Raw genomic sequence first — 12,184 nt, 5'->3', positions numbered from 1 at the left:
TTCTTTGAAATACAATCGATGTAAATATAAGTGGATTCAACTGCTATAATGTTATACATTTTAAATTCATTCATTTGGAACTCTCTAGTGGTCTCATCTATTCTGAACCGACCACCAACTTAAGAGAGAAAACAAATATTTTCAATGCAATGATACAAAGTTACTGAAAATTAAATTGTAGCATGGTTAGCTTAATATGCCTTCATAAGAAAAAACGTTACAAAAAACAAATGCTACATAAACGTAGACAGAGACACATAACTGTGTGTATAAAGGTGTAACCATTTACAATTATGAGAATGAAATATATGGCAATGTCAATGGACCTCATTCACCAATTGTAAAGAAACAACATTTAGTCACGTGGTTCTCTATATCTTCTATACAAATTACGTAATACACACAGGCTGTCATCACGTGACAGTTTTTTTTTCATTGCTTTATCAATATTAATATTTATCAATATTATCAAGTGGCTAAATGTTGTTTGTTTACGATTGGTGAATGAGGTCCATTCGTTTCTATGTAATGGTTTAGTGAGCATGGTCAAACAAATATAATCTGTTAAAAGCAGAGAAGAACATGTGATGAATATTTGTATATTCAGTGATCAACTGTTGTGATATGTGTTCATGTAGTGATAGTATGAACCAATTCAAACTACAATCCATATAAATTAAGTATGGTACATGTAGATTTGCATGTATAGAACTTATAAAGCGAATTTGATATACGGCAGCACTTGACTAGATAAAGAAAGTGGATCACGTGGTATCGACTCATGCAGTGTGTCTGTCACACCTTTTTTTTTAATTTTGATTAAGTAAGTATGCTCAGTTATCCAAAAAAAAAAAAAAGTCCACTTAAACAAACAAAATAATAATGAAATTAAGAATTTTAAGCCCTGTGCAAATGTCAAACAATATTTATTAAAATTAACAATATTTCTCAAGGTGACCGTGTATAAAATGGAAAGGGATTTTCCGTGTGTGTGTGTGGATTTCATCATTCTTTGAGCTTCTTTAGCTGCTTCTAGAATCTCTTTTTTAAGGAGTAATTTTTGTTAATGTTAATGTTTCCTGTTACCGAAACCATTTCGTAGATGGTTGAGAAATTTGAATTGTGTATGAAATGAACACGCAGAGAGACAAAGAACTGTTTCCTCACAAGTAACTTATCACCTTCTTTTCCCCTCATCTACACATATTCTGGCTGCCTGCCTGGTCGTGCGGTTTGCACGCTGGACTGTCGTTCAGATTCATCGATGGTCCCGGGTTCAAACCCTGCCCGCTCCCATCCCCCGTTGTCCTGCGGGAGGTTTGGACTAGGAAGTAATTATCTTCAACTCTGAAGGAACATCCGAAACATATAAAACATTTTACAAAACATTCACCCCTTCAAAACCAACTTTTTTTTTTCTATTTTTATAATGATAATATGTCATGAGGTGGGAGATATACAACAATTTCGTACTGTACAAGTCATGGGCATAGACATAAATAAATATAGACTGGCCGATTAAAGAGTTTTATGAAATGAAAATGTGTGACCTGCAATTTTGTGTACTTTATTATACAGCATTTATGAGCAGTATAAAAGTTAAGTATTCATATCTATTTTAGCCATAACCTATATAAGTATTACATGATTTTCACTAGTGTTTTTTTTTAATCTCTAAGAATGAAGATCATGCAATTTTCCATAATTCGGAAATCCGAATACAATAGATATACATGTTTTCAAGTTACATGAAGTTACTTCCTTCGGCCAGTCTATATTTATGTATGTCTATGGTCATGGGAGAAAGGGAAGTAATGCAGTAAAAGTATACAGGTCTGTCCCCTCCAGAGTGCTGGGTATTGTTTGTTCTAAATGGTTAGAGATGTATAGCTAGCTATACCATACACCCATACACCAATGAGCTGTTATTAGAGTGGAAGAGTACATACTGTCAGTGACACTGTCTCATATGCACGACAGCTGGTGCATCATTTTGGAATCTATTTAATTTGTTTCTATATTGTCTATATTTATATACATACGAAATGTGACATTTATATATTTTTTTTAAATGTGTTTTTGTTCATTTGTTAGTCTATGTAAGTGGATGATTGCGATGATCTTGCTTGAACTAGAGATGTTCCATCACATAGTGTCACAGCTCATTGCTTTCATAGCAAACCTTACACACATTCGAAGAACGACCGAAATGGCTGTTATTGAAATACTTTGGCCCAGTTCGTCCAATTATCACACTGCAGCTTATCAACGCGCCCAACACAGTGGACATCTTCATTAGCCACACGCCAACCTTTGTTCTCACAATAGTGTGTGAATAGATATATGAATATGTGTGTATGGTGTACCTGTATCAGGCTCGAGGTACATGAGAACAACGCGATGATCCTAAATAACAACAACGTAACTATGGAAAGCAAAAAGGGAAATATATCCTGTGTTATTAAAAACCATGCATCAGAAACAAAATAAAATAAAATAATAAAAATTTTAGGGAGGGTCGTATTGAGGAGGAAATTGGCGGAAAGGGGAGATGTAGGTTAATTGACAAAGTAGATTAATGATACATTATTGAATAAAAATAACAGATGTGTCCAATCACAACGTTTTGGGTGGTAGAACTCTCAGAAGCTTATGTGTAACACACATTGGAACACAATGTTACATTATGTGTTTCGTGTTATCCGTATCACAACAGAATGTTTGCTGCATGTGTGTGTGTGCGCGCGTATGTGTGTGTGTGTGTGTGTTATGTACACAACTGAACTGGTATAGGAAAACATTGGACTTACCGTCATTCAGCAGTGAAGGCATGGACTGGGACAGTTTGGACATCGAAAGAAAGTTGCTGCCTTCGCTGTCATAGTCGTCTCGTCGCCTGGCTTGGATCTGCTTCAGGAGAGAGTCCTTGGCGTTCATGAGCTGCCTGCCTTCTTCCTGGAGCTCCTCCCTGGACTTGACCCTCCTGATGGTCACGGCTGCTGTGGAGACCACTCGATCCGGGGAGCGGGACGTGCTGGCTGGCAGGGTGGAGTAAGGGTTGGACTTCATGTGGGAGTAGTCTGAAGGAGGCTGCGACAGTCTCTTGATATAGCTGGAAGTAGATGTGGAAGAGGCTGCAGATTTGGTAGAGGATGCAGGGCTTGCTTCAGATGAGACAGAAAGCTTCGATTGGTTAGTAATCCGCGCGACTCCATTTGTAATTTGTATTACGTTTGGTGTCGCGGTGTTGGTTTTGCTTGGTGCGTTGTCTTTCTTTTTTAGGTAACTTGAGTAGTTCTGAGTTTCCCCGTTTGAGATTTCGGACTCCACAGTTTTGGACGATTCAGGGGCAACAATGTTAGCGTTAACAACGGAGTCACCGCTGAGAGAGCTTGTTTTTATGTCCCTTGAAGCTCGGTTAGCTTTTAGCCTGGCACGAGCTTGTTCGATTTCTGATGCGCCATTGTTGGAGGATGTTGACGTGGCTTGAATGACCTTGCTTGTCGTATGCGTCCTATTGATTGTGTGAGGCAGAGGGGGTTTCCCATTGACAAGAGTGGACGCTTGTTCTTGCTGTGGCTTCTGTTCAGTAGTGTTGCCCTTAACGAGAATGATATGGCTGGATGAAGTCTGTTTTGGGGAATCAGCTAAAGATATGCTGCTTTGGGACCGTACTAGCGGATTCCCGTGAAACACGCTAGATTGGGTGGAACCTGTGCGGTATCCAGAGCCCTGAACCGAGCTAGAGCTGGAAGTGCCAGCAGTGTTTAATGCAGTGGTGCTGCCAAATGACTTGGCTAATTGTTTGACGCTTGGCAGGGCCCTAAACTCTTTGTAAGACAGCGGCTCGCTGGCCAAAGTCTGCGACTTACTTACTCCTGAGTTGGCGCTGGAAATCTGTAGAGGGTGTAGGAGGGGAGTGCTGCTAGAAGGAGCTACTGCTGGTGTGCTGGATTTTAAAACATAAGTTCTAGGGGTAACAACAACAGATGTGGAGGCAACATTGGCGGTATGCTGGCTAACTAGCGAGGATGAGGTAACAGGGGTGGGCTGCGTGACGTTTTGTCCTGGCTGGTGATAGCTGGGCAGTATCTTGGTGGAACTGATGTTGGTCGTGGTGGTCACTCTGGCAGGCTGGTTTCTTTTAACGTAAAGTCCGCCACCAGTTCTGGCAGAGACCACAGAAGCGACCGCACTTCCTGCGCTATCTCCCTCTCCGACCGATTTCTGTTCCCCTTCTGCGAGCTTCTCGTGAGATACGCCTTTGCTGATGCTGTTCACTACCACTTTAGTCTCCACAGACTTCCGGTTCAGATCTGGCTTGGCGTACATGCTGTCGTCGCTGGTCACGTGCAAGACGGTCGCGTTCTTGATGACAGGCTTGTGCGGGGAGGCTGCACCATCGGCACCGTTCATCGCCGCCACCGCGGGTCCCCTGCCGTCTTCCTGTTGCTTGATAGACAGAAGAGATTTACTTCTTTGGATGGTGGTGAGTTTCGGAGCTGGGACAGCTGCAGGGTGAGAACCTTTGACTGAGTTGGTTCGTTTGAGAGTCGAAGGCTCTTTACTCTGGCTGGCATTTTGCTACAAATTAGGGGGGGGGGGGTGGGGAGGAGGGGTGGTGTTGAAGTGAGGTTTCATGCACACAGAGGGGGGAAGAGGAAGAAAATAAACAAGGAAAGCATACGTCAGCAAGCAGTGAAACAGGTTCTAAAGGCTACAACATAAACATGCAGCTACTTCCACAACACTAAATGAAATCAACAAACTATATTTAACACGTGTTATCGTTTCATTGGTTTCATTGATGGGACTGAGGAAATATTTAGCGACATTTTATTTTACAGATAGCTGTTTATCGTTAATATATGTTTTTTTTCATTTAAAAGATCACCATCATTGTATTTGACCCTATCAAACATGAAAATAAAATTAAATTATATAAGTGAGAAAAATAAACTTCTTTCAGGTGAAAACAGGGATGAATATTTTTTTTTTAATGAAGTGGGTAAAATTAGTTCTTAATATTGTCTCACAATAATGTGATTTCATAAACAATATAATCACTACAACAAGGTAATAAAAGCATATCCAGGATTTGACATTTCAATCAGCTGCACTGAAGCCAAATAGATTGTAATTTTGAATAGTTTTTTTTTCTTTCTTTGCTGAATTCAAAATTTTTAGATCAAATGCTTTTTTTTTTTTAATTTTATTTTTGCCAATTTGAATTAAAATACATTCGCAAGTGGTCTGCCAGATCTATCTGACACGTTGTTTTTCTACTGATCCAATATTTCAGACTTCCTTTACAAAACTAGGCAAGGCAATGCCTGGCGTATGACGATGGACCAGTTACTTAAACAACTGATTGAATGAATTTTATTATAAATAATTACGTGCATTAAGAATAAATAACTGGAATAATGAAAAGATCAAAATATTACTTCATGCAATGCCTTATGTAGATTTTATAGCTAATATAGGTAAGTGTGCGGTGATTGTTACTAAAATGTCCCCAGTTTACGTCATCGAACTGAAAATGTCATCCAGGGGGGGCGTGGTACCCCCAAACAATCGTTAGCGACAGTAATCCCTGGGTAAGCTGAGCCGTGAATGAGACATCCAATGAAAACACAGCACTAGAACAGCAGAAACAGAAACATCCTATCTCAGAAACACATGGAGAAATAAAGCACAAGTGATACAGGGACTGCACTATCTCCCATCAGAGAGTATCGCGTGTCGAAGGGGGGCTGAGCAGGGAGACACGCCAGTGTGACGACACACACACACACTCTCAGAGTTAGATGTAGCCTATTTGAACAACTCTCCATCAACACACACGCACCACCCAGAGTTAGATCTAGCCTATTTGAACAACTCTCCAACATCACACACACACGCGCGCATAAACACACGCGATAGTTTCTCTCACCCAATTATTGAGACGTTTGGGAGAAGAGAAAGAGAAAAAAAAGACCCTTAGAACTAATTAAACATCAACTATGACCTTTGGCCTATCTAAATTTAGCAAGTGACGTGCCAAGTTTCTTTTTTTTCCCCCTTTAATCAGTAGCGTCAGAGATTTTCTAGTGCTGACGTCACTTTGATGGTGATAACACGAGTCAAGTTATCAATTACAGAAAACTAGAATATCAACCGTTTTTTGTTTACTAAAAAAAAAGGACTATAACTCATGTACATAAATATGCACTCCAGTAATGTCCCATTGTTAATATGCATGTCTGAATGCATGGAGCGTAGGACGTAATCATCATCTTTTTTGAAGTAACGTCTGTATTATATAAGATAAGATGGTTTAGTTTTCAGGATAGATATATCAAATGGCAGCAGTTTATGTAAATATAGAGTCTACTATAGAGCAACTCTTCTCGTATATAGCGCATTATCTTTAGGGAAAAAAACTTGATTCCTATGCTTGGAAAAAAAAAAACACAGACCTAGTTAGATAAAACATTAAGACACAAGATCTGCGTTCTCTTGTTTTTATACTAAAATGCGATTGTCTATGATGTTCCTGAGACACAGGATGCTCTGTTGTGGGCAACTGCATTTCCCTACCAAGGAATCAAAATTTAGCCCCGAGTCAAGTCACCAAAGAGTAATTTATAATGAGATTAGAAGGGACAGTCTCCAGCTTATTCTTCCCAATCCAAGTGATTCAGTCATTACACCTACTTCACGTCAGATAATTAAAGTGATGATTGCACTGACTACACACCATCTTCATTAGCATAAGACAGCAAAAAATAAGGTTTTACCCCACAAGGCAGTACATCTAGATCTATTAAAAAGATAGTTTTACATAACAGTGGTGCATGCATACCCAACAACAGACCACAACCATTAAGCCATGCATCACAAAATGTTAGCCTCACTGAGGCAGTGACCTGGACAAATGCTCACAAAGCCCAAACAGAAACAAGAAGTGCAATGAAAACAGACTGCTACACCTCAGCTACCTTAACTTGCACTGTAGCAAAACCTTTGTTTTGACTTTTAATAAAAGTTCCTAAGTGTTTTAAAAGTATGCTTCTAGTTTGTTTTTGCTCTCAGTAAAATTGGTTCTGTTCTACTCTTGTAAGCTTTTATCAAGTCACCAGTTTACAAAATAGTATCAACCAAATTTATATAACATGATCCCATTTATGGTACAAGAGAGACTCTTGTTATTAATCAAGTATCATATAAAAATTGTCCCACATTACATTTTAAAGAACAGAGAAAAGTTAAACAAATATATAGACCTTATTTGATATTATACACCCCATATAGTTCTTTAATTCAAATGAGACTTCTGTTTTTTTTTAATTTTAATAAACCTCAATAAGTTATAAGTCAATCTGCATTTATTTTCGTCTATTTTTTTTTTGTTTTTTTTTTTTTTGTTTTTGTTTTTTAATAAGCCATAGTAACTCCAGTTTTAAAAAGGTGTACATTTTTTGAATATATATTATAAAAAAATTACTGTATACAATGAAACATTAAAGAAATGCTTATGAATATCAATAGTTGCATATGAGGTATGTACTACTAGAATAATGGGATTATGTTATATTTATAAAGTATAACTAGATGTGAATTTACCATCTCTTTCATTTCTCTTATCTAGACAGATGTTTATGTGGCAGAAGGAAAGAAACAAATAAATGTACTACTAGCAAGTCTATAGAGGAATGGCAATATCTATACACAAAACATGTTTGGTGCTATCCTACCAATTTGTGCAGTATCAAATACAGAATAGATATAAGAGAAAATGGTTGTTTGGTGCTATCCTACCAATTTGTGCAGTTTCAAATATAAGAGGAAATCGGTACGTGACGTTTGGCGCCGCCGTTTTGGCGATGGGACGTTTTGGCGACGGGACGTTTTGGCGCGAGATATCATTTGACGATAATTAAATAAGCATGTAGTTTTTTTTTTAATGAACCCTTGAATTCCAGCGACTTAGGCAAATAACTATGGCGTCTATGTATACTTAACTTAAAGTCTTTTGAGAAACATGGTACATGTATTATATTTTTACTTATTAGCAAGTGTTTGGTATGTATAGCTGGAGATACCATACAGTCATTAAACAAACCAACGTTAATGTAAACAAATAATTGCATCAATTTTTAGTCTATCATCGTTTCATTTTGTTTTTAATTTTAAAGTAATATCTTAAAAAACTTTTTTGAAAATAAAAGTGTGCCTCTTAACAAACGCACATACGCAAGCCAAAATGTTTATTAAAGAAAATGATGTGAAAAACAAACACACATTTACATTTAGTACGTGAAAAATATGTCTTAACACAAACACTCATGCAAAACATAGATATGAATAATTCTTTTAAAAGAAATAATACAATAAACGTACATAATGTATTTCGTGCCAAAACGTCCCGTCGCCAAAACGGCTCGCGCCAAAATGACCTTCGCGCCAAAATGGCGGGGCCAAAACGGCGTCGCCAAAACGTCCTAGTCTTCACACTTACTTATTAAACTTGATAACATTGTCAAGATCATATTTGCTATTAATGTAATTACTAGATTTTTAATTTATATGAAGCTCACATTTTTTTTAACCATAAGAAACTTTCTAATATGCTGTGCAACAGATGACATGGCTGACTTGCATAACTGATGCAGTTGTTGTTTTTTTATTTAATAGTGGAATTAGAGAATCACTTCAGTATTGTCAAGAAAATGATTCAAGAAGCTATGTTGAGCCACCAGAAATTCTTATGTTACCTCAACCTCACTTTTGCAAGTATTGTTACCTCATAAGATGTTAGCTAAACACTTGGAAGTTGACCATTTTGAGTTTTGTCTACTAGTAATTGAATAACAAATGAAACCATCATAAGCACCACATCAACAACAAGTGAACTATCGGCCACTGGCCAATGTGTAAATGTTAATAATTATGTGGGATTGAAGTCAATTTTCACCTTCAAGCAGAAGCACAAAACCAGTGAGGCCATTGGAACTGATGAATGCGACATAGCAGGCCAAACATACTATGATTATATTAAAAGCATTGCGCGATTCTTTATTTAATTTTAGAACATGCACCCAATGTATTTATTAAATCAGATACAGTTTTGTAGATGGCTTCTTAAAAGATAGTTTATGTTCACTCTTTAGGATAGCTCATTGTAGAGATGCCCTTTAGGCGACTGATAGTGAACGCATAATTATGATGACATAAATCCAAAACGAGACTGTAGCTTAGCGAGATTAAACAGACAGTTGAGGCTAGACTTTCATAGTGGTAACATCGTTCTTGATAGTGACTGAGACTAGACTGTTCCCGTTGTGAATTAAACAGTTATACTTCATACGTCTGTTGGTTGTTCACTCTATTTGTGGAGTTGTATTATTCCTCTGCATGTCTGTAACCAAGAACTCGCTAGTAATTTGACGAGTACAGAAAAACGCAACCTATATGCTGAACAGTAAAAGCTATACAGACGCAGATTAGACATTACATCTGTACATCATTCAACAGAATGATGAATTGCAGACAAAAAAAAAGTATATTTTATTATAAGTGCACATTTCAAGGTCAATCTATTTATAACTATTGATTGATTTCCATCACTTCCCCTTTTTTTGTCTAACATTGTTTGTATTGTTATAACACAGTTGGATTGAGCATTTGTTACATTGTATAACAGTTTGATGAAAATATAGACTGTTGTTCAGACTATAAATAGTTTATAAAACTATAGCTAGAATAATGAAGGTCTAAGGAATGCAAGCCTCCAAACATGGAATAAAATGGTGCATTAAAAAAATATAAATAAAATACCTTTATACACACAAAAAATGTATAATACAGGAAAGAAACAAAAAAAAAAACAACAACATTTTAAATGAACTGTACAAAGTAGTATATGATTTTTTTTAAAGGACAGGTAAAGACAACTTTAACATTTACTATTTCTAGTCTGCACTACTTATCTCCCTTTCAGGTGCTACATATTTGCTAACAGGTTTCTATTTCTCTCCCCTTGTCCCCTTTTCTTAACCTAAACATTCCAATCCAGTGAAAAGTGTTACTCTTTGTTTTAAGAAACAAAAAGAAAATGTCTTACTGAACTAGGGCTCAGTTTAGGGCAGTTACATCTGAGTTCAAAGCCTGCAGTTAGAAATACTACCCTTACAGACTGCAATAAGCTCAGAGAACAGAAATTTTAGGAGTGGGCTGACTAGTTATCAAGTAAAATACAGTAACGAAACAAAAATGCAAAGCCCATATATGCTCTGCCTGTTTGAAAAGAACTATTTTTTTTATATTTCCCAATGTTTTTAATTTGCACATTATTTTTTAATGGGAAACCTTTAATATAAAACTTTTTCAAAAGTCTTAAAATGCCACAAAAATAAACTATATATTTGACGTCATAGTAACATACACAAAAACTAAATATAATATTAGTAGACCCAAACATTTTTTTTTTAATTTTTGAAGTTTTAAGTTATTAATTTTTTATTATATAAAACTAACTGCAGTTAGAAAAAAAAAGCCTAAGTTCTTTGTTCTATTAACTAAATCAGTTAGACAGGCAATGAGATCACAACCAAAGCAGCAATGCTAAGCTTACCTGTGCAAAGCATTTCATACTCCAATTCATCAAGTGGCTCAAGCGCTGCTGGGAAGTAACCATATCCTTAGAGATCTGCTTGTACTGGCGAGAGTTGCGCTCCTTGATGTTGTGGAGCTCTCCACTCAAAGAATTAAAATTCTCTTGCTCCTTCACCATCTCCTTCTGCAGGCTGGAAATAGTCTCCATTAAATTCTGGGGATCAGAACATAGGATGGTATAATGCAATGTGTATGTAGACTTACAGAACATAGTATGGTATAATGCAATGTAATAATAAAAAACACCAGGACATAGGATGGTATAATGCGATGTGTATGTAGACTTACAAAACACAAGGACATATGACATATACAATGTGTATATAGACTTAAAACACTTGATCGCAATAGCAGAAAACCTGCCATTAAGTGGTTTTTATAGCTGTTCCCCATCACGGCCGGCCTTTGGTAATGGAGGCACTGATCGAATGATAATCACCAGACTAGAAATAACGTTTGGACATTTCACCAAAAGGTAGAAATATTGGTCATCTAACATATGTAGTGTAACAAGTAGATCTAAACATTGGTTAATAAACCTTAAATCATAGTAGAAACTTAGAGCTAGGCTAGTAGACAGAGAGCAATGGAGTTCTGCTATGTTTGAGATTTGATCTATATTTTGCTATTTTTTCTCTTAAAAAAATAAAGTCCTGTGTGAGGCCCCCACCAATCAGAGGCCCTAGCAAGCTGCCTCGTTTGCCTATGCCTAAAGCCAGCCTGTCGCCCTCCCCTCTTCATGGTAATGGTAAACAAAAAAATTGGGAAGCTAAAAATGTATCATTTTATAATAAAAACATTAAAAACTTCAGGTCAATGTACAGCTGATTATAACAATACAGTTAAACTAGAATCTAATTGCTACCTAATTATTTAATATATAACATGCTAATTGTTCTAGTTTATCTGATAAAGCCAGTCTATAAAGTACCTTCATGGTCATCTCTTTAATTGCCTTGTCAAAGTGCTCCTCTCCAGCACCTAACAAATCTGTTAAAGTCATTGTTGCCATCTGTAACATAATGAAAGCATTTTTTATTTGTTTTCCAGATCTGTTCTTTTTAACATAAAGAAAAGCGCACTCAAAAGAAAACAAAAAAAAAAAAAAGGGGTGTCTTACACCAATATATGCAAAGCTGTAAAAGATAAAACAGGAAAATTGCACAAAAACACTGGACAATAATAAATAGCTTGTACATATTAAAATTTATCAAACAGATCTAATTATAGACTAATAAGTACAATAAAAAAATTGTGTTAATTTTTTTTATTAAACTATATTTCATCCACTCAAAAATAAGAAATAAAATTATTTTAATGGAATTTTTCACAATACTTGTCAGACACATATCAAACACTGCTAAAATTTTTAAAAAAGCTAAAATGGCAAGCAAAAATATGCATTTATAATTTAAACTAAAAATGAGCTAAAATATAATTTATAATTGTCACCACCTCAAAGTTGGTGCCATATAGCAGATACCCTATTTTGATAATTATGAGTGTAATTCATAACTAATCA

At 36.3% G+C, this 12,184-nt stretch overlaps 1 protein-coding gene across 1 annotated transcript in view; it reads right to left on the bottom strand.

Annotated features, from left to right (window-relative positions):
• Positions 1-11,752, bottom strand: part of LOC106062825 (uncharacterized) — a 67,433-nt gene extending 55,681 nt beyond the window's left edge. The window contains exons 1-4 of the mRNA XM_056028224.1: positions 11,594-11,752; positions 10,622-10,816; positions 7,612-7,632; positions 2,811-4,452 (exon numbers count right to left, since the gene is read on the bottom strand). Of these exons, the coding sequence (XP_055884199.1) occupies positions 2,811-4,452; positions 7,612-7,632; positions 10,622-10,816; positions 11,594-11,683 (1,948 nt within the window). The 5' untranslated portion in view covers positions 11,684-11,752. The remainder of the gene's footprint in view (positions 1-2,810; positions 4,453-7,611; positions 7,633-10,621; positions 10,817-11,593) is intronic.
• Between the last annotated feature and the right edge of the window lie 432 nt (positions 11,753-12,184).

Source organism: Biomphalaria glabrata, chromosome 4, assembly GCF_947242115.1.
Source record: "Biomphalaria glabrata chromosome 4, xgBioGlab47.1, whole genome shotgun sequence".
NCBI lineage: Eukaryota > Metazoa > Mollusca > Gastropoda > Planorbidae > Biomphalaria > Biomphalaria glabrata.
Note: the sequence above shows the minus strand (reverse complement) of the source record. Positions and strands in the feature narration are given on the sequence as shown.